At 39.4% G+C, this 27,311-nt stretch overlaps 1 protein-coding gene across 1 annotated transcript in view; it reads right to left on the reverse strand.

Annotated features, from left to right (window-relative positions):
• LOC136877707 (neuropeptide Y receptor type 2) overlaps positions 1-27,311 on the reverse strand; it is a 981,897-nt gene that overhangs the window by 387,778 nt on the left and 566,808 nt on the right. Inside the window, exon 3 of the mRNA XM_068228711.1 lies at positions 8,224-8,536. Within this exon, the coding sequence (XP_068084812.1) occupies positions 8,224-8,536 (313 nt within the window). The remainder of the gene's footprint in view (positions 1-8,223; positions 8,537-27,311) is intronic.

The following is a 27,311-nucleotide window of genomic DNA, read 5'->3' on the forward strand; positions in this document are numbered from 1 at the left end:
CCATGTTTTAAAGCGTGTGCATATTACTTATTGATATGACATGCATCGACCCCCGTACTAAACTTCTTCTACTAGATTGTGCTGCTATCTTAGCATAACTTATACACATGAACTTAAAGTATAAAGCATAGGTATGTTTCAAAGCGTGCACATATTACTTATCGATTTTGCAAGCATCGACTCTCGTACTAAACTTCCTACTCTAGATTGTGCTGCTACCTTAGCATAACCTATACGCATAACCTTAAAGTACAAAGAACAGCCATGTTTCAAAGCGTGTGCATTTTACTTATTGATATTACATGCATCGACTCCCGTACTAAACTTCTTCCGCTAGATTATGCTGCTATCTTAGTATAACTTATACACATGAACTTAAAGTACAAAGAATAGCCATGTTTCAAAGCGTGTACATATTACTTATCGATTTTGCAAGCATCGACTCTCGTACTTAATTTCTTCCTCTAGATTGTGCTGCTACCTTAGCATAACCTATACGCATGACCTTAAAGTACAAAGAATAGCCATGTTTCAAAGCGTGTGCATATTCCTTATTGATTTTGCATGCATCGAATCTCTTACTAAACTTCTCCCGCTAGATTGTGCTGCTATCTTAGCATAACCTTAAAGTACAAAGAATAGCCATGTTTCAAGGCGTGTACACATTACCTATCGATTTTGCAAGCAACAAATATCGTACTAAACTTCTTGCGCTAGATTGTGCTGCTATCTTAGCATAACCTGTACGCATGAACTTAAAGTACAAAGAATAGCATTGTTTCAAAGCGCGTGCATATTCCTTATTGATTTTGCATGAAACGACTATCATACTAAACTTTTCTTATTAGATTGTGCTAAAATCGTGTACGTATGCTGTTATCTTAGCATAACCTATCGATTTTACATGCATCGAGTATCGTACTAGGCTTCTTCCGCTAGAGCATGTAGCAATCGCTTTTGTGTATCCCTAACCTATGTGCATGAACTTAAAGCACAAAGAAGAGCTATGTTCTAAAGCATGTACACATCACCTATCGATAATGTATGTATCGACTATCGTACTAAACTTTTTCTGCTAGAGCGTAAGACTATCGCTTGTGTGTGCACGAACTTAAAGCATAACGAATAGCAATGTATAAAAATCTTGTAAACATGACAGCAGCATTAAGTATAGCCATGTTTAAATACACGTACACATCATGTATCTATAATGCACGCAGTACTAAACTTATTCCACTAGAATGTACAAAGTTCGCATGTGTTTGTGCTGCTATCTTAGCATAGCCTATGTGCATGAACTTAAAGTACAAAGAATAGCGATGTTTAAAAATCTTGTGAACATGGCAGCGGTAAGAATAGCAATGTTTAAAAGCGTTTTGATAATGCATGCATCTTCTACTAGAGCGTGTGACCATCGCTTGTATCTGGTGCTATCTTAACATAACCTATGTACACGAACGTAAAGCATAAAGAATACTTATGTGTAAAAAATCTTGTTAACATAGCAGAGTGTTAACTACGTAGGTGTAGACATTGATCGTTTCACGCTGACGCAGCATACTACATGACCGTGACGTCACAGCCATGTGCTCTTGTTTGGTAAATATAGCCACGTGCGTTTTTCACAGCTGTCTTCTTGACGAACCCTAACCTAACTTTGAAGGACAATAGAGCGTCGCTAACCTCACTGCTGCCATCTTTACGGCGGTAAACCTCAAGGCTGCCACCTTATGCATGTTATAGCGCGGAATTTAAAATCCAACAACGGAACATTGCTAACCTCACTCTTGCCATCTTTACGGCGGTAAACCTCAAGGCTGCTACCTTATGCATGTTGTAGCGCGGAATTTATAATCCAACAACAGACCATTGCTAAACTCTCTGCTATCATCTTGAAAAGTTCAGTGTTCCAAACACTAGTTCGAAAAACGTAACTCATCGCACCTCGGGGATTTTATTAGGTAAGACGTAACCCCTAGGTTCCATTCCTTGTTCTGAACATGAAACCATTTACAAATAAAGATTAATTTTCTACACTTAACAAAGTACAAGCGTTCTTGCTGATAGCGATCGATGAGGTTGTTGCACCTTTAGCCCTTTAGCCCTTTAGCCCATTAGCCCTTTAGCCCTTTAGCCCATTAGCCCTTTAGCCCATTAGCCCTTTAGCCTATTAGCCCTTTAGCCAAGGAATGTGCGGTAAACTAATCTTCTTAGAACAAAGATATCCCCTGACATGTTGTATCGAGTACAGTGTTTGGTTCTACTTATTGCGTGTTCTAAATACTTCAATCAATGTTTCGATCACATGATAAAGTTAACAGCATAGAGTGCAGTTTTCGATTCCAGCCTTGTTACGTTTCTTCTGTGATTTTCAAGTCTAAACATGCATAATGACGTCATCACTGCAGCACGCGCTTACTCTAGCTATCCCGATGCAGGTTTAAACTTGTTCGATGGAGCTATGCCTTGACATAAGAGGAGGCCTTAACAGCTTATGAAAAAGCACGTCGAATTTTTCAAATTACCCGCCACCACATTTCAAAGGTATGAGGTTTAGTGCTGTAAAGATACCTGCACGATGCAAAGCTAGCTTTCTTCATCAGAGCAGCCACCAACTTGTGTGAGCACCTCTAGGCCGTATCATAAGCAGCTGTATATAGTCACCGTCTTGTCGCTGCTACCTTGCGCAAGCACCCCTAGGGAGTCTCATAAGAGCAGCAGCCATCTTGTGCAAGCGCTCTTAAGCTGTCTCATAAGAAGCTATGTATAGCCGCCATCTTGTAGAATTACATAGCCGCCAATGCCAAAGGGCCTAAGTAGTGATCGAACCGTCGATCTCATCATTAGACTATGTTTTTTTTCTTGTTCCTGATACTGTAAACCTAGGTATCAGGTTTTGCTCTACGATGCACCGTTTTCGAGATATTTAACATTTTGCATTTAAGCCCTAAATTTAATGAATCGAACCTGCACGGCACGTTATACTCTCTACCATAGCTAAACCTGATCATGTTACGAATACTTGCTTCAATACAAGCTAAAACAGAGCGAATGCCAAAGGGCCTAAGTAGGAACCGAACCGTTGATCTCATCATTAGACTATGTTTTTCTTGTTCCTCGTATTGCGAACCGAGGTACTGGGCAGAAATTTTTTTGTCCGTTTTGCTCTACGATGCATCCCTTTCGAGATATTTAACATTTTGCATTTAAGCCCCAAATTTAATGAATCGAACTAGCACGACGCGTTAGCCTCTAAGCTAAGAGCAGCAGCCATCTTGCGCAAGCACCCTTAAGGAGTCTCATAAGGAGTCGTGTATAGCCGCCATCTTGCGTCCGCCATCTTGCGCAAGCATCCTTAGGGCATCTCTAGTCATCTTGTGCAAGGACACTTAAGCCATCCCATAAGAGCAGTCGCTATCTTGAGCAAGCATCCCTAGGGCATCTCATAAGGAGCCATGTATAACTGCCATCTTGCGTAAGCATCCCAAGGGCGTCTCATAAGAACCTGTGTATAGCAGCCATCTTGCGTAAGCACCCTTAAGGAGTCATGTATAGCCGCCATCTTATGCAATTAGCGTCGAGAGATGGCTGCTGTAGAATTTTTCTTTTTAAATTATCCGCCACCATATTTCAACTAAAGAGTGTAGCACTGAGGTTTGCGATGTAAGATGGCGGGTGACAGCTGTCAAAAAGCACGCGAGTTTGTTTCCAAACAAGAGCACGTAGGAATTTTCCGCCACCACATTTCAAAGGTATCTAGCTAAAGATGGCAGCACGGTGCTCTCTTGATTAAAGATGGCGGATGACAGCTAACAGAACTTTTCAAATTACCCGCTACTACAGAGAGCAGCACTGTGCTCTGTGGATTAAAGATGGCGGATGACAGCTGACGAAATTGCCCGCAGCACAGTGCTCTATTGATTAAAGATGGTGGATGACAGCTGCACGTGGCTTTGTAGAGCACGTAGAATTTGCCGCCACCACATTTCAAAGGTATCTAGCTAAAGAGGGCAGCACAGTGCTCTATTGATTAAAGATGGTGGATGACAGCTGTCAAAAAGCACGTGGCTTTGTTTCCAAACAAGAGCACGTGGAATTTGCCGCCACCACATAGAGGGCAGCACTGTGCTCTGTTGATTAAAGATGGCGGATGACGGCTGTCAAAAAAGCGCGTGGGTTTGTTTCCAAACAAGAGCATGTAGAATTTTTCAAATTGCCGCCACCACATAGAGGGCAGCACGGTGCTCTCTTGATTAAAGATGGCTGCTGTCATGTGGAATTGCCTGCCACCGCAGGTATCTAGCTAAAGAGGGCAGCACGGTGTTCAAAGATGGCTGCTGTCAAAAAGCATTTTTCAAATTATCCGCCACCACATTTCAAAGGTAAGTAGCTAAAGAGGACAGCGCTGTGCTCTATAGATCAAACAGGGGCACTTAGAAGTTTTCAAATTGCCGCTACTATATAGAGTGCAGCACGGTGCTCAAAGATGGCCGCTATCAAAAAGCATTTTTCAAATTATCCGCCACCACATTTCAAAGATATAGAGGGCAGCATGGTGTTCTGTTGATTAAAGATGGTGGATGACAGCTGTCAGAAAAGCACATGGGTTTGTTTATCTCGCGCTAGTGAGATTAAGTTGGTAGCACTAAGGTTTAGGCCCGCCAAGATGGCAGCACTGCGGATGACAGGTGACGAATTTACAGCTAAAGAGGGCAGCACGGTGCTCAAAGATGGCGGATGACAGCTGCACGTGGCTTTGTTTATCTCACGCTAGTGAGGTTAAGTTGGTAGCACTAAGGTTTAGGCCCGTCAAGATGGCAGCACTGCCGATGACAGGTGACGAAAGAGGGCAGCACAGTGCTCTGTGGTTTAAAGATGGTGGATGACAGCTGTCAAAAAGCACGTGGATTTGTTTACCACGCGCTAGTTAGGTTAAGTTGGTACTACTGAGGTTTAGGTCTGTCAAGATGGCAGTACTGAGGTTAGCGATGCGTTGTTGACTGTCAAAAAGCACGTGGCTGTCAAAAAGCACGTGGCTTTGTTTACCTCGCACTAGTTAGGTTAAGTGGCAGCTGTCAAAAAAGCACGTGGCTGTCAAAAAGCACGTGGCTTTGTTTACCACGCGCTAGTGAGGTTAAGTTGGCACTACTGAGGTTTAGGCCTGTCAAGATGGCAGTAATGAGGTTAGCGATGCGTTGTTGTCTGTCAAAAAGCACGTGGCTGTCAAAAAACACGCGGCTTTGTTTACCTCATGCTAGTTAGGTTAAGTTGGCACTAGTGAGGTTTAGGCCCGTCAAGATGGCAGCAGTGAGGTTAGCGATGCGTTGTTGTCTGTCAAAAAGCACGTGGCTTTGTTTACAAATTCAAATCTCGCGCCAAAATTCAAATTTCCCGCCGGAGGAGGAGGAGGCGGGCGGAGGCGGAGGCCGCCGAATCCCTGCATTATACTACTAAGAGGGAATCAATTGGCCGTGCTCTTAAGTTAGATAGCCTACTATCCCAGCATTTGCCTGGAAAGCTGAGATACCACGAATAAACCTCTTCCACAATGGCTGAGGCGGGAATCGAACCCCCCTCTACTCACTTGACCTCCCGAGTGTGAGTGGACCTCGTTCCAGTCCTCGTACCATTTTTCAATTTGTTTGCTGAGCCGGGATCCAAACCCCGGCCTTCGGGGGTGTCAGATAATCACACTAACCGCTACATCATACAGTTGGACCTTAAAGTAATTTCGGTTTGTAAATCCGTTTGTGACGGACGTCTATTTAAAAAAAATTGTGAAATGTTCGACATTTTTTCATGTCCTACTTTAAACAGCAATAAAGCAAAGAAAATATCCCATTACACTCCCATTTATAAGAGGGCTATAATCTGAAAAAAATTAGATGAAAATCAGATATGTACGACAAAAACCGAGTGCACAACGATCAAAAGTATATCGTCAGCGCAAGCGCCTACGGGAGGCTTCAAGCGCGAGCGCGCCCAGTGGGCCCCTGCAAGTGGACGATGCCCTCAATACTATTGTTCGGCCGGTAGGGGAGGCATCTGCTGTGCCTATTAACACCCTCATCACCAGACCAGACGTTTTAAAGCCTTTAAATTTAACAGCAGTGTCAGAAACTCCAGTGATGTTTCTTTTTGTGTTTTTACATACTTCAGGAGGAAAACAACTACAGTTTACATCAAGTGAGACGTTTTTTCCCTTGTCGTTTCTATGAAGTAAAAATATTTTGATCTGGCACTAGTAATATTTAACGCAGTGAACTTTTCCCCCTGAGCGCTACACAGTGAGCGCGTGAAATAATGCCATAACATAGCAGGCTCTCGGTTTGACAATTCTCAGTAGTCAAAAATATTTCATACGGCTTATCACCATAAATTCAAAATTACTTCCCTCTTAATCCAGGCTGGATCACTAGAAATTCTATAATAAGGTAAGGAACGCTTCTACCTACCCCTTAAAGCTGGACTTCTGAGCTCAATTCTTGAGTTCTATCCCAGCTCTGAAATATCAGTCTCATGTCGGTAGATTTACTGACATGTTAAGGAATTCCTGTGGCACAAATTCTGACACCTCGGCATCTTAGAAAACCGTAAATTTAGTTGGCAGTACGTAATACCAACAACATTAAAGTTATTATATTGTTGTTGCTCGAAATACTGTTGTGTGATAATGTTGAGGGGAAAAAATACTGACCTGCAGCATCACAAAGAAAATTCATTGATACAGTTCGTGCAAACTGAAGCCTAGATAACAGAACCTTTCTGGTCAAAGTTCTAAAATTTTTCTAGGCGAAACGACGATAATAAAAATTTGGCGCTAGGCTGTCATTATTGTAACGGCCGTAGAGTTCTGAGGGTTCGTAAACTTACTTACTAGAAATAAAAGACACATGTTATGTGGAGAAAAAGAATTCACTTCATTTCTTTTATTACTTCATCATTCAATTTTCTCATTTCAAATATTTCTTTTGCACGTCTTTTTTCCGAATCTTATTCAAATATTTATTTTCCATTATTACATTTATTATTTTATGCAACTGACCACGGTGTACTCACAACGGCAGCTAAACTGCTACTGAACGAGGGGGTCAAAACAGCGCCATAACAGAGTATTCGTGTCACATATTCAGCACAAATTTTCCCTTACTTCGAAGCGCTATTTCACGAAAACTCCCTTCCAGATTTTCGTTTAATTTTTACGTTGAAAACATTTCGTAACACACAATGTCTCTATACTAGGAAAAACGTAAAATTAAGCTACTTCCTCAATTGTGACGAAAGTTGAAGGGCTATGTGACCTGGAAAGGTTTTAAATTGCAAGCCTTGGATAGCTCTACCAAACTAAGAAAACAAATTTTGGAAATTACTTCAGGCCTAAGTGCAGTTCTGGAAATGAAAACTAAATTCTCTTGTTTCTTCACTCCATTTATTTTAATTTAGATCCTAACCAAATTAAATAATTTACATATTTTTTTTCTGTAATGTGTTCCTTGGTTCAATACCTCAGGTGCTTTTCAAATTTTTGAAAAATATCCACACTGGATGTAGTTTTAAGGGCTTAAGTGACACTCTGCAATGACTCAACGCTCTTAGTGGTAGAAAAAGGCAAACTTCTAATCTAATCAACCAGATAACGGTGATTAAAAAAAGGATAGTAATTTTTAGAAATAAATAAATAAAAGATGTTCTCATTTATTATATTTTATTTACCTGAAATTCGTAGATAATATCCCTAGGATGTTTTCAACATTGTGTTTCTTGTCTGATGTGCTAGAACTGAGTGTATATGTCGTCGCTGCCGGGACAAAACCTCCTATGTGCAATATTTTAGCTTAGGACTCTGGCCGGTAAAGTTCTGTCATGTAAGGTGCAATATTGTGTGAATATGCTCAAGGCATTCTCGCTCTTCATAATACATGTGCTGCGGGTCAGTATATCTCAAAAATATTATCACATAGGAGGTTTTCTTCCGGCAACGACGATATATATTTTTTGCAAACAGGTAGCCTCTTCTTTTATCACTCAATCGATACATTGAACACAATCGAATGTTAAAAACTCTCGGCGATATAATCTTTATACCTTCACACTAAAAGCGTCTTATAATATTTCTCTCCCTATACCCATTATCGTTAAGAATTTAGCAATTTTGTGGGCAATTGAAGAGAAAGTTAATTGAGAAATATAAATAAAATCAGCAATAAATTTATAAGTTCCTACCTTGCGGGAGCCAGCTGATGGTGAAGAGGATTGCAATACCCGACAGTAGCAGAGTGGTCCGTCTGTTCCGCTGGAGCTCTTTGCGGGCACGACGGGAGTCACGCTGTGTTCTGGCGTGCGCGTGCAAGTAGGCGGCAATGCGCGCGTGAACTGTTGCCACCACGATAGCAGGGAGGACTGACTGGAGTAGCAGCACGCACACTGTGTAGAGGAGCTGGGCGTTGCGAGAGGGCCAGTGTTCGATACAAACCTCGTACAACACTACATTTTGGTTCAATCCCAGTTCAAACGGCAGTGTGACAGGCTCGACAACCTGGAACAGAACGAAATACAATGGTCTCTGATTAATTCATCATTGAATACTTATTAAATTGAATAATTCGTTTGAAAGTTAATTCCTCCTTCAATTCCTATTCTAATCAATACAGACAAATAGTTTTAATTCAAATTTTCGAAGCTTAAATTTGGATAATTCGAAATGAGGATGTTATCGCGAGTTAATTTTGTAACGGATTCACGAACTGAATCATTCAAATAATTCCCAAGTATTCTCAGTTTTGTTTATTGTAGCTTCCTAGTTGTGGTCAGGTACTCGCTATTTTTAACAGATTTAACCATTACCTCTACGACTGTCATTGAGTGAAAGATCGGCATTGTCTTGACCATCGCTTGTCTACGGGCATTCGCACTTGGCCACCGCAAATCTTCCCCTTCTCCCTTCCCAAAGTCACCAACCTTGGAATGTGAATCTTTCATCTGTCAGCGTTTTCAAAATGTCAATGCGTGGTGCATTGCACTTGCAATAAGAAGTAGAAATGCTGCGAGAATTGGAAATACGAATAAAGAGGAAGAATGAAATCGCTTAACACGTTGTGAACACACAAAAAATAACTACAAAATCATGGAAAGGTGGATTTTACAAAACGGACGAAAGAAAAAGAATGAGATGTGATGGATTTCCTGACATCGACGAGTATGTATGACGTTGGAAGCGTCCTGTGATTATAGCGGTCCATGAAGTAGCACAATAGTGTGGGCAAAGGAAAAAGAAATTGCCGAAAGTGTACGCACAATCAATTTAGAGCAACCTCAGGTTAGTAGTAAGTGCTTTTGTTTCACTAGTACGTATGCAGTATATTTTCATCAGTTGTAATCGTGTAAGCGAAGAGGAAGGTTGTTGAGTGAGTGAGTGAGTGCTGACATGGGGATTTCAATAGAATTGTACCGGGCGACGATAGGTCGTTGGAACGGTAGAGGCAGGCCCACAAGGCACAACATGGGTTGCAGAGTCGGACAGCAGGTGAGTTTGATTTCAATTTTGATGGCTGCATCAGTGATGGCAGTGTTCTTGGTCATTGGGTGGGGGGGGGAGACGAAATGAACCCCAGAGCTGATCATGATAATGCGGTTGGATGAGAAGAAATGGAGAAGATAAGGGAAATCGGTAAGGCTCAAGCTCAAGCTGAACAATTGAGAGAGTTACTACGAGAGCAATCAAGTGAACTACGAGAAATAGTGAAAGAGGAGATAGGCAAGGTGACAGAAATGGTGGTCCAAAATAATAAAGAAATATCAAGTTTGAGGGATAAGGTGCGAAGAATGGAGGAAGAGGTAAAAGAATTGAGATGGCAGGAGAAAAAGCGACAGCAGGAAACCCGAAGGAAAAATATTTTTATATATGGGCTACCCGAGGACACTAAAGAAGATCTGGTATCCAAAGTGCTGGAGCTAATTAACGTGAGGTTGAAGATTAGCTGCAGGCCGATATAGACGAGATACTGAGAATGGGGAAAGCAAAAGGCAAGAGACCAGTGAGAGTGAGGTTCGTATCAACCCTACTAATGAGGAAGATTTTGAATAATACAAGCCGATTGAAAGGTGAAAAATTATGGATCAAACAGGAGCTGGAGAAAGAAGCCTTCAGGAACCACAAAATGCTACAGTTCCACCTAGGAAAAGCTAGGCGTGCAGGATTAATGGCCTACATAAGGCGCAACAAATTAGTGGTGGGTGACGGGAAGTTGACCAGAACATGGGGGGTAGAGCAGTTAAAGAATATGTACAACACAGCGAGTACATTGGTAGAGGAGGAAGGTGAACGCACGAGGCAGCTGGGATCAGCAGAAGGCGGAGCAGCGAGTGTCGACCAGGTAGTGAAGCGACAAGGACAGAGAGAGGAAGAAGCAGACGCAGAGGCAACTAATAGTGAGGGCAGTCCTGGTGACCTTCAGCGCCAGCTGAGTGTTGACTCCATGAGAGAAGCAACACCGAAACGCAGACGTGTGAGTCTCAAGGATTTCTGGCACAGAAAAGGTAATTTAAACGAGGGTGGCCTCGATAGGGAATGTGTTAATACTTTACAGTAGATGAGAACCCTGATGAACTGGGTGTTACTAGGATTATGAGGTCTAAGAAGAACAGCCAGAGTGAGGGGCAGGGGAGAAAGAAATAACTAGAAATACTAGTAGGGTGCATCAATATTGAAGGCCTTAGAAGTAAGTTACAGAATGATTAAAGAGTTGTTAAGTAGCTTGCATATCCTCGCATGTGTGGAAACCTGGATTCCACCGAAACGTAATGTAGAAATAGAAGAGCTCACCGTCTATTATAAGGCAAAATAAAGGCGAACCGGCAGGGGTAGATATTCGGGTGGGATAATGGTTAGGGAGGATTTGCAAGCTAGAATAGTCCAAACTGAATCAGAAATGGAGGAGATGATGTGTGTCAAAATAAAGATGTACGATGAGAATGAGCCAGATTTATGTATTGCTTTTGTCTACAACCCTCCTGAAGCCTGGCCATTTGCGAAAAGGGATTTCTTTGATGAGTTGGCACTGGAAATTAATAGAATTCAAAACACTTTTGAGGATGCAGGCATTCTAATAATGGGGGACTTCAATGCGAGGGTTGCAGATCAGAAGCCGGTGTACGACAAGCAGGCAGAAGAAGTTTATGTACAAAAGAGAGTGAGCCAGGATAAGGGTTGCAATAGAAATGGAGAAAAGTTGCTAGAGATATGTGGTACAGTAGAACTACATATTTTGAATGGATGGTGGCATGGCGACGAATTAGGGAACCTGACATACATAACGGAATCAGGGGGTAGTAGCATAAACTTGGAGCTATGCTCTAGGAATGCGTTGCCTGTGATTAAATGCATGAAGGTTAAGGAATGGGGTGAGTCACATCATCTACCAATTATTGTCAGAGTAAAAGATAGAGAGGGTAGGGTATTAACAAGCAATACGATAATATTCAAAGAAACGTTAGTTACTAAATACAGGTGGAGAGGGGCGCTAAAGAAGAAGTTTATGGATTATTACAAGGGAGAAATAGGCCAGATAGTGAAAGCTGTAATATATTCAATGATCGAGATTAACCAAACGAGTACAGCAGTTAAAATAATAGAAAACACTATAAAGATGGCAAGGGAGAAGATGAGTATAAAGGAGGGGCAGAACATAATAGGAAAATATTGGTACAATGTCGAATACAGGCATAAAAAGTACGAAGTACTGAAAGCATTGAAGGCATATAGGAATCATGGGGGAGAAAACCACAGGATGGAATTTTGTAACTTGAGAAGAGAATATAGGGAATGACTGTATACAACTAAGCCCGAAAGGCAGGAGCTGAGCTGTTGAATTAAATAGCAATGGAAAACAGAATGATAGTAGGAAATTATGGAGTACAATTAGAAGGATTTGTGGAATGCGGAAGCTTACGCGGCAGACTGAAATAAATCAGGCTATCTGGGTGGAGCACTATAAGAAAATATTAGAGGTTGAAAATAGGTGGAGACCGAGAATAAATGAAAATGGAATATCGGTAGGGCTGGAGTGTACTGTTCCTGCATTAGACGAAATATCGGTAGAAGAAATAAGAGCGGTCTTAGGGAAAGCCAAGAAAGGCAAATCAGGAGCGATTTCGGGCGTCACTAAGGAATTTTTGAAGCAGGTGGCGCAGAATAAGGATATTCTAGAAAGTATGGTGAAACTATTTAACAGAATATTTGAAGGAGGGGAGTTTCCGAAATCTTGGGAAGAGGGAGTGACCTGCCCAATCTACAAGAAGAAAGGAGATAAATCTAACCCAAATAATTACAGGAGCATAACGTTGCTGGGAACATTAAGTAAAATATATACAGGTGTGTTAGCAAAAAGGTTAATGAAGTGGGCAGAGGGGTGATCGATTCTGGAGAGACTTCAGTCAGGCTTTAGAGAAAGGATGAGGACAACAGATAACATTTTTGTAGTGAAAACAATAATGAATAAGTATGTAAAAAGGAAAGGTGGAAAATTGTACATTACTGCTATTGACTTGGAGAAAGCATTTGATTCTGTGAGCAGAGGGGCGGTCGTGGCAAAGATGAGAAGGATCGGGGTGTCTCAGAATATGATAAGAGCGGTTGAAAACGTATGTTTAGAAGTGAAGTGCTCAATTAAAACTAAAGAGGAAGCAGTATTTGGGGAAATATTCTCTAAAATATGGCTGAAACCGGGTTTTAAGTTGTCACCAGTACTGTTCCTACTGTTTATAAATTATATCATTCAATCGAAATATTTTGAGGCAGGGGTTTACCCAAGTCTTGAGAACCAGGATATTCCGGGTCTCGTTTTTGCTGACGACATCCTTCTGCTCACTTTGACACCCAATAGTAGGCAGGGTAGTATAAATGTAGTAGTAAATTACTGTAAAGAGTCGAGTTTTAAAATTAATGCACAGAAAACCAAAGTAATGGTGTGCAAAGAAGGATATAAATTGTCAATGAATGAAAAATGGTGGATGGGCAGGACGAGGATAGAAGTTGTCAAGAAAGTGGAATACATGGGTTTGATATTAAGAGGAAATGGGAAAAGGACAGGGCAAATAAAAAGATCGGAACTGAAAGGTATGAGTGCACTGTCAGCCATTAACATACTGGAGAAGAAGATGCCCAACACAGACTACAGAGTGTATAAAAATGTTTTAATGCAGTAGTTAAATCTAGATTGTTCTACGGAGCGGAAATTTGGGGAGTTGAAGGGAGGGTTGATTCACTTGATACTCTTACGAGTAGATTTGGTAAAATAATTATGGGTCTACCCAGTTGTACAGCTAACTGTGAAGTGAGAATGATGTGCAAAGATGTAAGTATGCAAGTGGATATTATTAAAAGGATCATAAGGTATTGGCTTAGAATGAAGCTGCGAAAAGAGTGGCGAAGTATTACAGATTGCATATCAACACCAAATGAAACATCAGAACCAAGGATACTCGGTGGATGGGGTACGGACCATTTTGGAAACCATAGGAATGGGATATTACTGGAAAACAGACTGTATAGAGAAGATGAGAATATGTAAAAAAAAAGTAGTTCTAAGAATTAAGGATATTGAAAAGCAATGTATTGCTGCACAATGTAGAAGTAAGAGGCCATTAGGAGAATTTTGCAATGTAAGTGGGAGAATGAGGATAAATATAGAGATTATAACAAAAAAGGGAATGAGGGGTATAATATGGTGGTTAATGGAGATACCTAAGAATAAAGCATACAGACAAAACAGAGATGAAAATAAATGTTTACTATGTTCTGAAGAAATGGGATGGGCACTCCTGATGAAAGATTGTTCAATGACAAAGCAAATACGAGAGAAATTTTTAGATGAGGAGGATGTAAAGAAAATTGAGAACGAAAATCAGTTGTATACAATTGTAAAGTTATTGAACAGAGAATGGATGCACCCAGGGAGAATTGCAAAATGACTTCACATTATTAAGGGGAATGTGGAGCAGGAAACTAAGGGAAGGAAAGGATGTGATACATGTCAGCCAGGAACTGAATTGTACCTAAGGTATGCTAGACAATATAACTCCGTTGAAGTGTAGAGCCATTAGGTACATAATCTTAAGGTATAGTGAGGAACTACCTTGTTGCAGTAGTCCTATTAGTCTGCCGTATTGCCAAATACTTTTCAAAATGCCATCTATCAACGTAACTCCAACATTCAGTTTACATTATTCTTTCTCTGTTCAATCTCTAATAATCTGTTTTATATTAATATTCATCAAATGTACCAGTTATGAACACAATTCTCAATAGTCATCTCAAGTTACCCCTTCTTATTTTGTATACTGCATCTATCACAAATTATGAAACGGTTACAATAAATAATACCCTCTCCCAAATCTATGGTTTTCGAGATTAAGGGAGACGGGTATCTTTGACTTCGACTTTGAGTATATTTTCATCACAGGTAATAAACTTCATTCCGGTTGCGCATTAACTTCAAATATCCAAGAGGAAATTCTAAAAGAATCGAATTATATTAGGCCTAACTATTCAATACATTTCTGTTTCTAAATGTATTGAATAGGTGGACCTAACATAATTGAATTCCTTTTAGAATTTCGTCTTAGATATGCATATTTTCGTGTGAAAACGTTCCCCTGCAGTACAGGACAACATGGCAGCTTTTAAGGTGAGGTAGATTGCATAATACTCTAATAATAATTCATGAAAATGAATATATTTTATCTACAGTATTTTTACAGTGCCGTACTATATTTTCGTTAAAATTGTCATTCTTGCTTAATTCGTATTTTGAATAATTCAATTATTTTCTGCTTCCCGTAGGAGTTGGAATTAAAAGGAGCCCACTGTATAAGTTTGTTTCTCGGTCAGGCAATCTGCCCAAAGGCTTGTTGAATCCTCAATGAGGTTATAGGGAATTCACAGAAATCAATAGCGGAGATACAATGAAGCATACTACGCAAGATGAGGAGCGAGGTAATCGTCCTTCCTCACTGAGACAGAACGAGCTTATGTAGCACAAACAGCTGTATCAGTAGTAACTTACGTAACATCCAGACGCACATCTCGTGCTCCAAATGCCAACACCTCAGCAGCTTACGTTCTGACACAACCAGAAATGAGATCGACATTTTGTTGGAAGCTATATTTTTCTCTAGCCTGTGCCAAGATACCGATGCAAAAATGCTATATCAACCAGGAATTGGCACCAGGTAGCTGAGCAAATTGAAATTGAAATCTTTAAAATTAATTATTCGTACAGAGTGAGTTCGTGCGCGCTACAGGTCACGTAGCAGTGAGTTTATATTTGAGATAGTGGGTTCGAACCCCACAATGAGCAGCTTTTAAGAAGTGTTCCTGTTGTTTCCCCGTCTCACTCCTTACAAATACCGAGAATGCACCTTTATTAAGACTATGCCTGATACCTCCTAACACAAGCCCATTCTTATACCAGTGTTACCAAAACTTGCATATATTTTCTTGAGCTGCAGTGTTAATCATAAATACTCGAATAATAATAAATATTTTTTTCTTACTATCTCATCAATTTGCGATCTGTTTTAAGAGACATTTAAACACCGTCAAATGGCACGGTCCTCAGCTGAGACACCCGACTGCGACTCTCATAAAAAGAATTCTAAGAACGTCCAAAGAGTGAGGTTCTGCTTTTTAATTATTTGCTTTACGTCGCACCGACACAGATAGATCTTACGGCGACGATGGGATAGGAAAGGCTTAGGAGTGGGAAGGAAGCGACCGTGGCAAACCAGCGTGTGCCTGGTGTGAAAATACGAAACCATTGAGTACCATCTTCAGGGCTGCCGACAGTGGGGTTCGAACCCACTATCTCTCGGAAGCAAGCTAACGGCTGCGCGCCCCTAACCGCACGGCAAACTCGCCAGGAGAATCTGAGTTACATAGGCCACTTGCGCCATGCAGAACCGATTAAATTATAAGGAATTTGATTACCAATGGTCCAAGCACAGTGGCTCCAAACCTATTAGATGTTGAAGCGTGAGATAACGTAAGTGGGTGATGACGATTGAAATAAACTTACGTGTGAAACCGGTAAGACGGGAAATTTTTTCCATCATGAGAATGTGGAATGAATTCGGATTACATGATTTATAATATGAACGTGCAAGTAATACAACTCATAGTCCTTCAGTCTGTCCAAAACACGAAATGTATACTGTAACATATCTGTAAAAGATGGAAAAATATCTTAACAAGGATGTGTTTTTGGGCTGGGGGTCTACGTAGAATTATCTTTATCAATTTCCAGACACCATTAAAACTATGGCAACCACAGTTCATACTAGATCAGCAGCGTCGTCTTCTCACTCACTGTGCGCTTTCTTTCTGTGCCGTATCAAGTGAACACGGTTCTACTTCACAGAAGTGAATATAAATCTTAGAACTGTTCGGAAAACCAAGCTATGGCCTTGGAATAAGAGAAAAGCACGCAGTATTTACACCAGATGGCTAGTTAATAATAATAATAATAATAATAATAATAATAATAATAATAATAATAATAATAATAATTCTGGACTGATTAGTTCGGATGGTAGAGCCCTGGCCTCCTGAGCCCAACTTGGTGCGTTCGATCCTGGCACAGTCCAGTGGTATTTGAAGGTGCTAAAATATGTCAGCCTCTTGTCGGTAGAGTCACATTAAAAGACTCCTGCGGGACAAAATTCCAGCACCTCTGAGGCTCTAAAAACCGTAAAAGGATTTAATGGGATGTGAAAACAATAACATTAGTGATAATAATATCATATCTATGAGGTCTAGAATATCTTTCATTTTCTCACAATTCATGAGTCTTACTCTTTCGTGGATACACTCTGTTTACTGCTGTAAAAGGCTACTAAGAGGGGAACAATCAAGGAATCTCTCGCCTTCTAAGCCTAAAACGTATCCATGATTCTATGCTTTTCCATGTAGCGAATAAAATATACGAGTGCGAATTTTTAAATAATTCGCACAATTATGCAAGTTTAGAGGGAATTAATTTTGCAGGTTTTGTCTTTTAGACAGACTGAGAAACTACTTTTATTACGTGAGTTGACGCTGTAAAGGAATGACATCCTTCTTAACATGAAGAAACCTTGGAATCTGAAACGAATAATGTCATTGAAAACAGAATGATACGTTTCTTGCAATCAAGAAGATCATCTTCAGATTTCTCTAATAATATCCAGTCAAAATAAAATCACTTCATTACAATAATAGCTCTCTTTCTCTGGGTGTACAATATTGCTCGTAACAGCAATCATTGGCGTCTTAAAGTGAGGTCGCGGATAATGTGTTTACAGTGATCTCCAATACTGGATCGTGCGTACTGAGGTGCTGACAAAAAGTGTATGAAGGTGAAGCGTACTATGCGACGCGTACGTCTTAGAAATGGAACAGAGAGGGAGCTAAGGTAAGAAAGGACTGTCTCTATTCGCGTAGACATCCACCTAGCACAGGACATAAAATAATTGTCTTTTTTCTGGTATTCATACGGTTATTAATTTAAAATGAAAACAGTCTGAAAAATACGTAATTTTATAATGTTCAAAATACAATCCAGCAATAACTCTTTCTCATTCCTTTCAATATTATCAAAATGTAACTGTCGTAGCATGAAAATTAAGTTTCTGTTTCAATTCACAAAGCAATTTCTGGATACTTCGAATGTTTCCTTTCTTTTCATAAAATCCCAAAAATGATCTGAGAACTATTGACTCGTTAAATCCTTCAAGATTTTGCTTGTAGTCGCCGACTCCTCGGGCCCTCAACTTGCTTGTTGTTCCATTTGAACAGTATTTCCGACAGTCCTCTAAGTTTTATCCCGGCTTTTGCTGCCCACGCACTTGCCTTGAAGAGAAGGACATTACACCCATTTACTCTACAGCATTTTATCACGTTGTAAGTGAGTATCTCCCAGAAATAAGGATGTAACCAACAAATTTCAGGGCAGATAGGGTATATCATCACACCTCTATGCTGTGCTGTCATCGTATGTCTTACATTTAACTTCGAGCAGAACTTTGGCCACCGTGGTGTAAGAATGGAACATCAGTCAAGATGGAGAACAGTGCTTACACTGTTTCATAATCAGGTGTATTAGCTGAACTAGAGAAATGGTCTGAGGTGAATCATCTTAATATAAATAAGGAGAAAACTGTCCAAATGGTATTCAGAAAAGGAGGGAAACAAGCAGCAAAAGACAATATAATGTTAGAAGGTGTACCGCTTCAAGAAATACAAGTACCAAGGAATCACCATGCAACCGACAGGAAATTCCTTCAGGATATATATTCAGGAAAAATCCGCAGCGGCCATCAGAGCCACTTATAAAATAAGAAATATAACTCAGCTGTCAACTGAAGGCGATGAAACTCTTCCATAGTGCAATAGAGCTAATAGTCACCTATGGCACTGAAATAATACGGGAAAAGCTGTCATTTAGTGACTTAACGGAAATTGAGAAGGTGAAGGCGTATTTCATGAAGAGAGTTATGGGTGTGAGCAAGGCATCCCCTTCTAGGCTAGTTTATGTTCTTATGAGGGAAACCTTCTTCATAGAAGACGTACGATTAAAACACTCTCTGCCAGCTACTAGATCAAGCCAGAAGCTTCAACGACAGAGAGAGAAGAGAGAAGAGATAAAAGAGGAGTTCTATAGCACAAGCGCTATATGTGACAGAAACTGGACTAAAGAAAGTCAAGAGCAAAGGCATGTTGTTACCAGGCTGGCCATACATGGCTTTCATCACTGTATTTGCAGGAATACCACCTTTCTTAAACCAAACAATGAGTGCGTTTGCACCCTCTGTGATCAAAAGTGCAGTTTATATCATATGACGGAATGTCCGAAAAGGGTGAAATCAATTAGTGAATATAGTAGGGAAAACTCTAAAGTTTTGAACTGAGAATATAAAAATTGCTAATTTGTAAATGCTTTTACTAGGTTAAGTAATGCTCTTTCGAGCGCACCTTAATAAATTATTATAATCAGGTGTTATAGATCATTTAAATGATGTTCATAGACGAAAACATATATATATATATATATATATTGAAATATATTCATGGCATATTTTGGTATTATTGTTATTTTTGTTATTACGCTAATATTATTTGCTGTCATTTCTGTTCCAAGTGCATGTACAGGGTTTTTATCTTCTATTATGTACAAACATAACACATACTTTCCATTGTATTACTTCCAATTCACATATTATTTTTAAAACCTTAAGTTATAACAATAAAATGCTGTTTTGAAGAGACGAACCCATTTATACACTTACATATCGTTGGCTAACTAAGAAAACCTCTTATATCCCAATGATCTTCCTGTCCATTATTTCCCTTAAGATCGGTGACTCCTCACAGCCAAATATGGATACGTAGTCAGTCCATCAGAACAATTCTCGTTGTGTTCATTCTTCTATGCGAATGTGGAGAAGGAAATGAACCATAAATATATTATACTGTAGGATTGCGTAAATACGTCCTCAAACATACATTCCTATAGAACGTAACGGCAAGATTTATTTTCCTTTACACGTAAACATGGGAAAATGAACCCAGAAAAAAATTCTGATGGTTTGCAAATCCATATGTGGCTAAAAGGCGTGACCGGTCTTAAGGGAGGTAATGGCTACGAAGAGCATTTGGAGATACGAGTTTTTCTTAGTACGCCAACGATATGCAACTAGTTCAAGTAGTGTATACCAATAAATAAACTCCAAAATAATTTTCCTCTGTCCTGAAAATTTACTGATTTGTTAATTGCATCCTTATTCTGGGGAGGTCTTCAATTATTCCTTTAGAATTTATGTTAAAAAAATAAAATAGTGTATGGCTTTTAGTGCCGGGAGTGTCCGAGGACAAGTTCGGTTCGCCAGATGCAGGTCTTTTGATTTGACTCCCGTAGGCGACCTGCACATCGCGATGAGAATGAAATGATGATGAAGATGGCACATACACCCAGCCCCCGTGCCTGCGAAATTAACCAATTAAGGTTAAAATCCCAGATCCTGCCAGGAATAGAACCCGGCACCCCTGTGACCAAAGGCCAGCACGCTAACTATTTAGCTGTGGAGACGGACAGAATTTATGTTACGTTACACCGACACGTTAGGTTTTATGGAATCTAGGCTAGGGAAGGGCTAGGAGAAGAAATAACGCGACCGTGTCCTTAATAAGGTACAACCTCAGAATTTGCCTGATGTGAAAATGGAAAACCACGGTCAACGATCCTCAGGGTTCCGAAAGAGTGGTTCGAACCCAAAATCTCCTGAACGTAAACTGACAGCTACGTGACCCACACCATGTAGCCAATCCCACAGTAATGTAATTGTTTTCCTGCTTTGAGAAGGTATAACGTCCGCGGAAGTGCTTCTCGAGTGGAACGTCTCTATTGTTCACTAGACTGTGAGTTACAACTCGGCAGAACTACTCAGTACTGATGGCGTTAAGTGAATCACACTATGACGTTTACAGAGGTCCTCTAGATCTCTCACCTCATTAAGGCGATGGTGTACTGCTATCTGAAACACTTAAAGTTAACACAAAGCACGGATTAGAAGCATTATTTGCTTGCTGTGTGAGACAGCTCCAGACACTGGAATACGATTTCTCGTGAGCTCTCTCCAGTAGAGCTTAGAAATGAATCTGAACATCCGAATCACCTTACCTTATTTGTGATATCGCGCATCGTAGAACCACCATCTAGCAAGTGTTATCGAAGTAAACCATGTGACATGAGAAACACACTTCGGCATCGGCCAATTTCTCCCATCGATCCGAATGTATCTCCTTCAGTCAATCAATCAGTGAATAAATAAATAAATAAATAAATAAATAAATAAATAAATAAATAAATAAATAAATAAATAAAATAAATAAATAAATAAATTTATCCGTCAATTAATCAATCATCATTGATCTCCATTCAGGACTGTCGGCCAAGTGACAGGTTCCCTATCATATGTTTACCTAGACGTTCGTTAAATGATTTTGAATACATTGGTATTTTATCGTTCGTTTCCCTTTATAAATTCTTCAATTCCTTAACTCCTTTTCGTATAAATGCGCATTCTCCCTAATTTGTTCTCTTGAATCCCAAGTTTATCTTCATATTATGTTCTTATTCAGATCCACATTTTGAAAGCTGCGATCCGTTTCCTGTATTCCTTCCTTTATTTCTGAGATTCACAATCATATAGCAGCTCGCTACATACGGGGGTTGTTTACGAAGCTCTTCTTAACTTGAATGTGCATATACATACTCGGCAGAAAATGTGTGGATTCAGTTTTCGTGAGGATCCAGATTATCGTCATAAAAGCCCCCTCTGTAGAGCAGAGGTAGGGTGTTGACCCACCAATCCCAAGGTCACCAGTTTAAATCCGGCCACAGTAGTTAAAATTCTTGAAGGTCAAAAGAAACTTTATTCGACATTCTATCTCATGTGACATATGTGGTATTTTCATGACAAAAGTACATTCGGAACCGTTTATAACGACATCGCTTTTCACGACTTTGTGTATATAACGGCAAAATCTAACGGTCACGTTTAAATCCTATATAAAATCTCAATTTAAAAATCCCTCAGTACGACGTCGATTATTATACGATACATCGTATAAAAAGATGTCTTTTGATCACATTTTAGGAGAAATGTATGGGTTCTAACGTCCAATGTTCATTTTTATTTGTTACGTATTTTGGAATTCCTAAAAACAATATAACGCTTATTATTCTAGATTTAAAATCAGTCTGTCTGTTAAATAGTGAAACCAAGCATCGCTATGAGTATGACGCAAAGTGTTAACACTGAGGAAAAGTCACATATAATATGGTGATTACGAAATGGGGCTACAAACGTCAGCATCGCGAAGAAATTGGCTGTATGACGCCGAACGATTCCTACAATTTGGAAGGTCCGAGAGAAAATAAGTCTCTTTTCGAAGAGTGAGGCAGATTGTTTAAGCACAACGATATTGAAAAATCTTTACTTACACGATTTCAAGCAGCGAACAGCAAATAATGTACTGAACAATGAACCAATTCTTCAAGTGAAAACCAATGAAATTCCCCGCAGTCCTACTACATGAAGAACTGAATTCCAACTTTATCTTCTTGAATTGTAACTTTAACTTAATATTATGATATTTCCTACTTTTCAAATCTCCACTAAAACTTACTCCTCTACTAATGTAATTCCATGCAACTCTGCACTGACAGCTCGAAACATACCACATAGTCTAACATCTCGTCTCCTTACTCCCAAGTCTTCCCAGCCCAAAGTTTAAAACATTTTCGTAACACTACTCATTTGTTGGAAATCAACCAGAACAAATCGTGCTGCTTTCATTCGCTTTTTGTTTCAGTTCTCGTGAATCCTTCTGAGTGTCCCTTACGTTGCAGCCATACCAGAGATTTACACGCTTTGTCCTTTACATCCTTACTACAACCCTTAAATACTCTCATAACCATGTGAAGGGACCTGTAACCTATCTTAACAACCTCGTTAATATCTTAGAAAAATGGAAGTTTAAATTAAATTACATTAAATTAATAGGGGCCGATGACCTCGATGTTAGGCTCCTATAAACAACAAGCATCATCATCAGCATCATCAACATTAAATTAAGAGGATATTTCCAAAATATTTCAGTGTAATACCACTTACCCAACATACTGTACATCAAGCTGCTACTCATTTCAATGTAGGAATGCAGAGTGTATACAAAGACATTTTTTCGGCATTCATTTCACGTCCTATCAAGTAACAAAGTACCTTTGTAACATATAATAGGGTTCGCTTACTCCTGACATAATACCCTTCCCATCACCAAGGGCATGAGAAATGTTTTCCCCTAATTAACATAACAGGATGCTCGTAACAATCTTTTAGGCATTCCTAAAATGGAAGTCAGTGTGTTACGAGAGTGTCTAAAGTTCTTCATACACGAGATAAATAATAATACTTTAATTGCAGCCAAATGTTACTTGTACCATCCAACAACCCGGTACATCTTAAACATTGAAGTTACGATATTTAAAAAAATTAATGTAATTGATGACATTTAAATTAAAACGATGAGTGTCAATAAATATGTTTAATCTTCTTTTAAATATATGGTTTTAAAAATCTAGCTGTTGAATGAATCAACGCGGGTGAAGCCGCGGTACATACTAGTATATTTATATGTGACAAAAGCTTAGAAAGGTTAACAGTCAAAGTATAGGAGAGTCTCGTGGCCCGGTATAATTGATGCCAGGGCCCGGTGGCTGAGAAACACTATCATAGATGATTACAGCTACCATCCCAGTGAAATGACTTCTAACTCAAGGATGTGGATACTGTTCTGCCTGGTGATTTTGAAGATGTTAGAATTCAGAAATTGTTTCAAACTTCACTGACAGTATATTTCATTTCGACAACATCTTTCATGTGGTATATAATCTGCGGCATTACTCGCAGAGGGACCCGTTCAAATCTCTTTGGGAGAAAAGAAGTTTATATTTGTGAATTTTTCTTAAATAGTTTTTACAATAAGTTTTCCAAGTATATACTTAAATGATCAGTGGCGTTACAAATTTATATATTATATTTCATTTATACTTCCTCCTAAAACATTTTCGTTGCTATTTGGTTTACGTCCCACCGGGACAAATAGGTCTTATAGCGAAAATGGGATAGGAAAGGCCTAGGAGTGGGAAGGAAGCGGCCGTGGCCTTAATTAAGGTACAGCCCCCAGCATTTTCCTGGTGCAAAAATAGGAAAACACGGAAAACCACCTTCAGGGCTGCTGACAGTGGGATTTGAACCAACTATTTCCCGGGTGCAAGCTCTCAGCTGCACGAACTTAACCGCACGGCCAACTCACCCGGTTCTTAAAATAATCTCAACAACCACTACTGTGAAATTTCATGTTTCAACCACTTGATTTTTAATGGTTTATGAAGGGCCGGTCCTGCCCATCATAGCAACATAAAATTCTGAAAATTTGGTGCAGCTTTTCTAAAGAACCATAGGTCCTTGAACTCTATACTTTTACACTTTACAATACGGATACAATTGAATATTTTAATTTCAGCCCTTTTGGTCTATATCTTTTCTTTCATAAGATATGTTACTTTTCTACAGAAAGCAGTTTTGCACTTTTAAACGCTTGTTTTTGTATGTAACTTTTAAACAAATCATGAAATTTACAAGATCCCAAGCTAAATTTTGCCATTAATAGTAATAATAAGTGATAAGACACTTCTGTTTCTATTATTAATAGTATCTGGGAAAAGAGCACTAAATATTTAAAATATCAAAATTTCGGGAAACTAAGTTCAAAGGAAATAATTAGAATTTTAGTGCATTCCTGGTCCACATGAGGAGCTATCCGGATCCTCCTCCGTGTCATCAGCTAGTTTTCTATTGGCACTCCTGCTCTTGCTTCTATCATCATCTTTATTTCAGCACCTTTCTGCAACTCAAATCTTCTCCATGTAAATCTTCTTAAATGCGGCCACAGCATTCCTTTAAGGTTTGATGCCCAGTTTTCTCAGAGTTTTACATTTCACATTTGTTTTTTATTGTAGGAAGGCTGTAGCATCACAGACATCAAAATGAGAAGTTGCAATGCCGACAAATATACTTTGCATTATACAGCTCCAAATTAAATTATTCATGCTTTCATTGGGGTTTTGAGTTCTTCCATGCCTGCATTCTTCCCAACAGAATCAGACATGTGTTTGAAAATCTGTCTTAGATATGCCATAACAGCAGCTAGTGAACCGTGGGTTTGATGATATACTTGATCTGTTCCTTTTTATCTATTGTATTTACATCATACGTTCGGAGAGGATGAGCAGAGTCCGTGGTTTGGCTTCTGGAATCATTTCAGTCATATTCTTACGTGAAGTAGTGGGCTTTCCGTTCTGGAATTAGAATAACTTTCGGCTGTCACTGTTTTATATTTTCCTGGTCCAACTCCTCTTAATGGGATATCCGTGACGGGTTTATTTAGTTTGCTATCATTGAATCATTTTTGTGATAAACGTTGTTAATTTTTGTAATTTGTAAGTTTTGGAGGATATGATGGAGGTTCATTGTGATGCAGTGAAATTCCGTCTTTTATTAGACATGTTTTAGGAATTTAAATGTGTATCGCAGCCACAGTCCATGTAATAATGATACCATAAAACAATAAAGTAGTCATATTTAAGTGCAGAAGTGGATCAGTGCTTCTGAACGCCGGTCACATACCAGTGCATGGCAAAGATCACACATACACCGTTCTCAAATGGATAATGAAAAGGCATTGAATTGTACAGTTTGTGATCAAATCCGTGAAGATTCATTCACAGCATGGTATGCTGCAGCTCGCTCCCACCCCGGTCTGTCATGACGTCGATAGCGTAAACATCGTCCCAGATATCGGTTTAGTTCACCTGCAACTCTCTCAGGCTCTGCTTGTAGGTATCGATGGGAGCCAAAGAGTGCTTTATCGGAAGCTTCCCCAGATAAAACTGCCCCCTAGCTAATTCGTAGATCAATCGAGATGAGGTTACTTGTAAATTCAGAGGACCTTCTTTAGAAAGGTTGCCTTGACCGTCTGTAATCCAGGCAGATGTTTAGTTTGAAATATGGTCATACAGTTTTCAGTTCGTATGTTACTACGGGATAAATTTTAAGATCAGAATGCCTCGTGTCAGTTTGAAGGGACAGATTAAATGCATCAATATAGGCAATGAACATCATCAGAAATCTACAGAAGTTGTCCCTTAAACTGAATTTAAGGATATCATTATATATCATGTGTCCCTCCACTCCCGTACTTTCTATTTATAAGTGTCCCGTATGCACGAATGTTCAATGGAATGTCTAATCACTGGTTTACAAAGGAGCGCTACAACATGCTATGTTCCATATGTGAAACAAGTAACAATAATTCTACAACACACTCTCTGTAACAGGGTGCATATTTAAATACGCCAAAGACTCAGGATAATAACGTTTAGTAACTCATTAATTTATACACGTACTGACATTTCCTGTACGATCCATTAGCTCTTAATTGCAATCCTCTTAGGTTAAATACGTGTATAGAAGGAAGGTGGCCATTTGAAAACTTCTGCGCTGAACGTATGCGAGTTTCGGCTGCACTCCGACCAGACTCAGCATAGATTATGTCTGTGTATTCCTCGTTGCTGAATACACAAGCCATGTTCGATATGTTGACAACAGCTGTAGTGGTCTGTACTAAGTACCAGTCAATTACTGAGAATTTGAAAACGAGGCTTAGTTAAGCAAGAGGGATAAAGTTCCAAGTTATGTAGTAGTCAATAATATCGATAAGAATTTTTCGTAACATTCTTGATGAAGAAATCCGCAAAAACTAACAGATGTAACAAAAAATCGTAGAATGACCATTGATGTTGAGTAAACTCCTTGAATTACAATATTTTATGACAAATAGCATCCTCACACAATCATTGCAAATATATGATTTAAGAAATAATAATAATAATAATAATAATAATAATAATAATAATAATAATAATAGTAATAATAATAATAATAATAATAACAATTTTATGACAATTACATTATTGTAACAATAATAATGATAATAATACTTTTATTAGCTTTACGTCCCACTACCTCCTTTACGGTTTTCAGGGACGCCGAAGTGCCCAAATTTAGTCCCGAAAGAGTTATTTTACGTGCGGCTAAATCTACCCACATGAGGCTGACGTATTTGAGCACCATATAATACTACCGGACTGATCCAGGATCGAACCTGCCAAGTTGCGGTCAGAAGGCCAGGGGCTCAAACCTCTGAGCCACTCAGCCCGGCTATATTATTTTAAATGTCCTTGTATATGATGGTGTATTTTAACTCATGTCTCACCAATCTATTAATGGGATTTTATACCTGATGTACAGTACTTTGGCGAATAAAATAGCTCATCACAATGAAATAAGGAATTGGAATACGGAATATTTGGCAATATATTTGTCGAGGTAACGTATAAAATTAATTAATGGTATAGGACTACAGGTTAATATCCGCGCGAGAAAAGCCATATCAAATGTGCCATGCTGGTCCATTAATGACATGTGTAACCGTCTGACTGTTGAAAGCAAGGATATAAACGGGCATGCATTTTCTTGTACATGTGCCGGATGTCAGATTGTGGGATGCAATTCCATGCCAGTTGCACTTTTTCTCTCAATTCAGGGACGGTTAATGCCGGTTGGGATGACGCCGAAGTTGTCGTCCAATGATG

This window comes from Anabrus simplex, chromosome 7, assembly GCF_040414725.1.
Source record: "Anabrus simplex isolate iqAnaSimp1 chromosome 7, ASM4041472v1, whole genome shotgun sequence".
NCBI classification, from domain to species: Eukaryota; Metazoa; Arthropoda; class Insecta; order Orthoptera; family Tettigoniidae; genus Anabrus; species Anabrus simplex.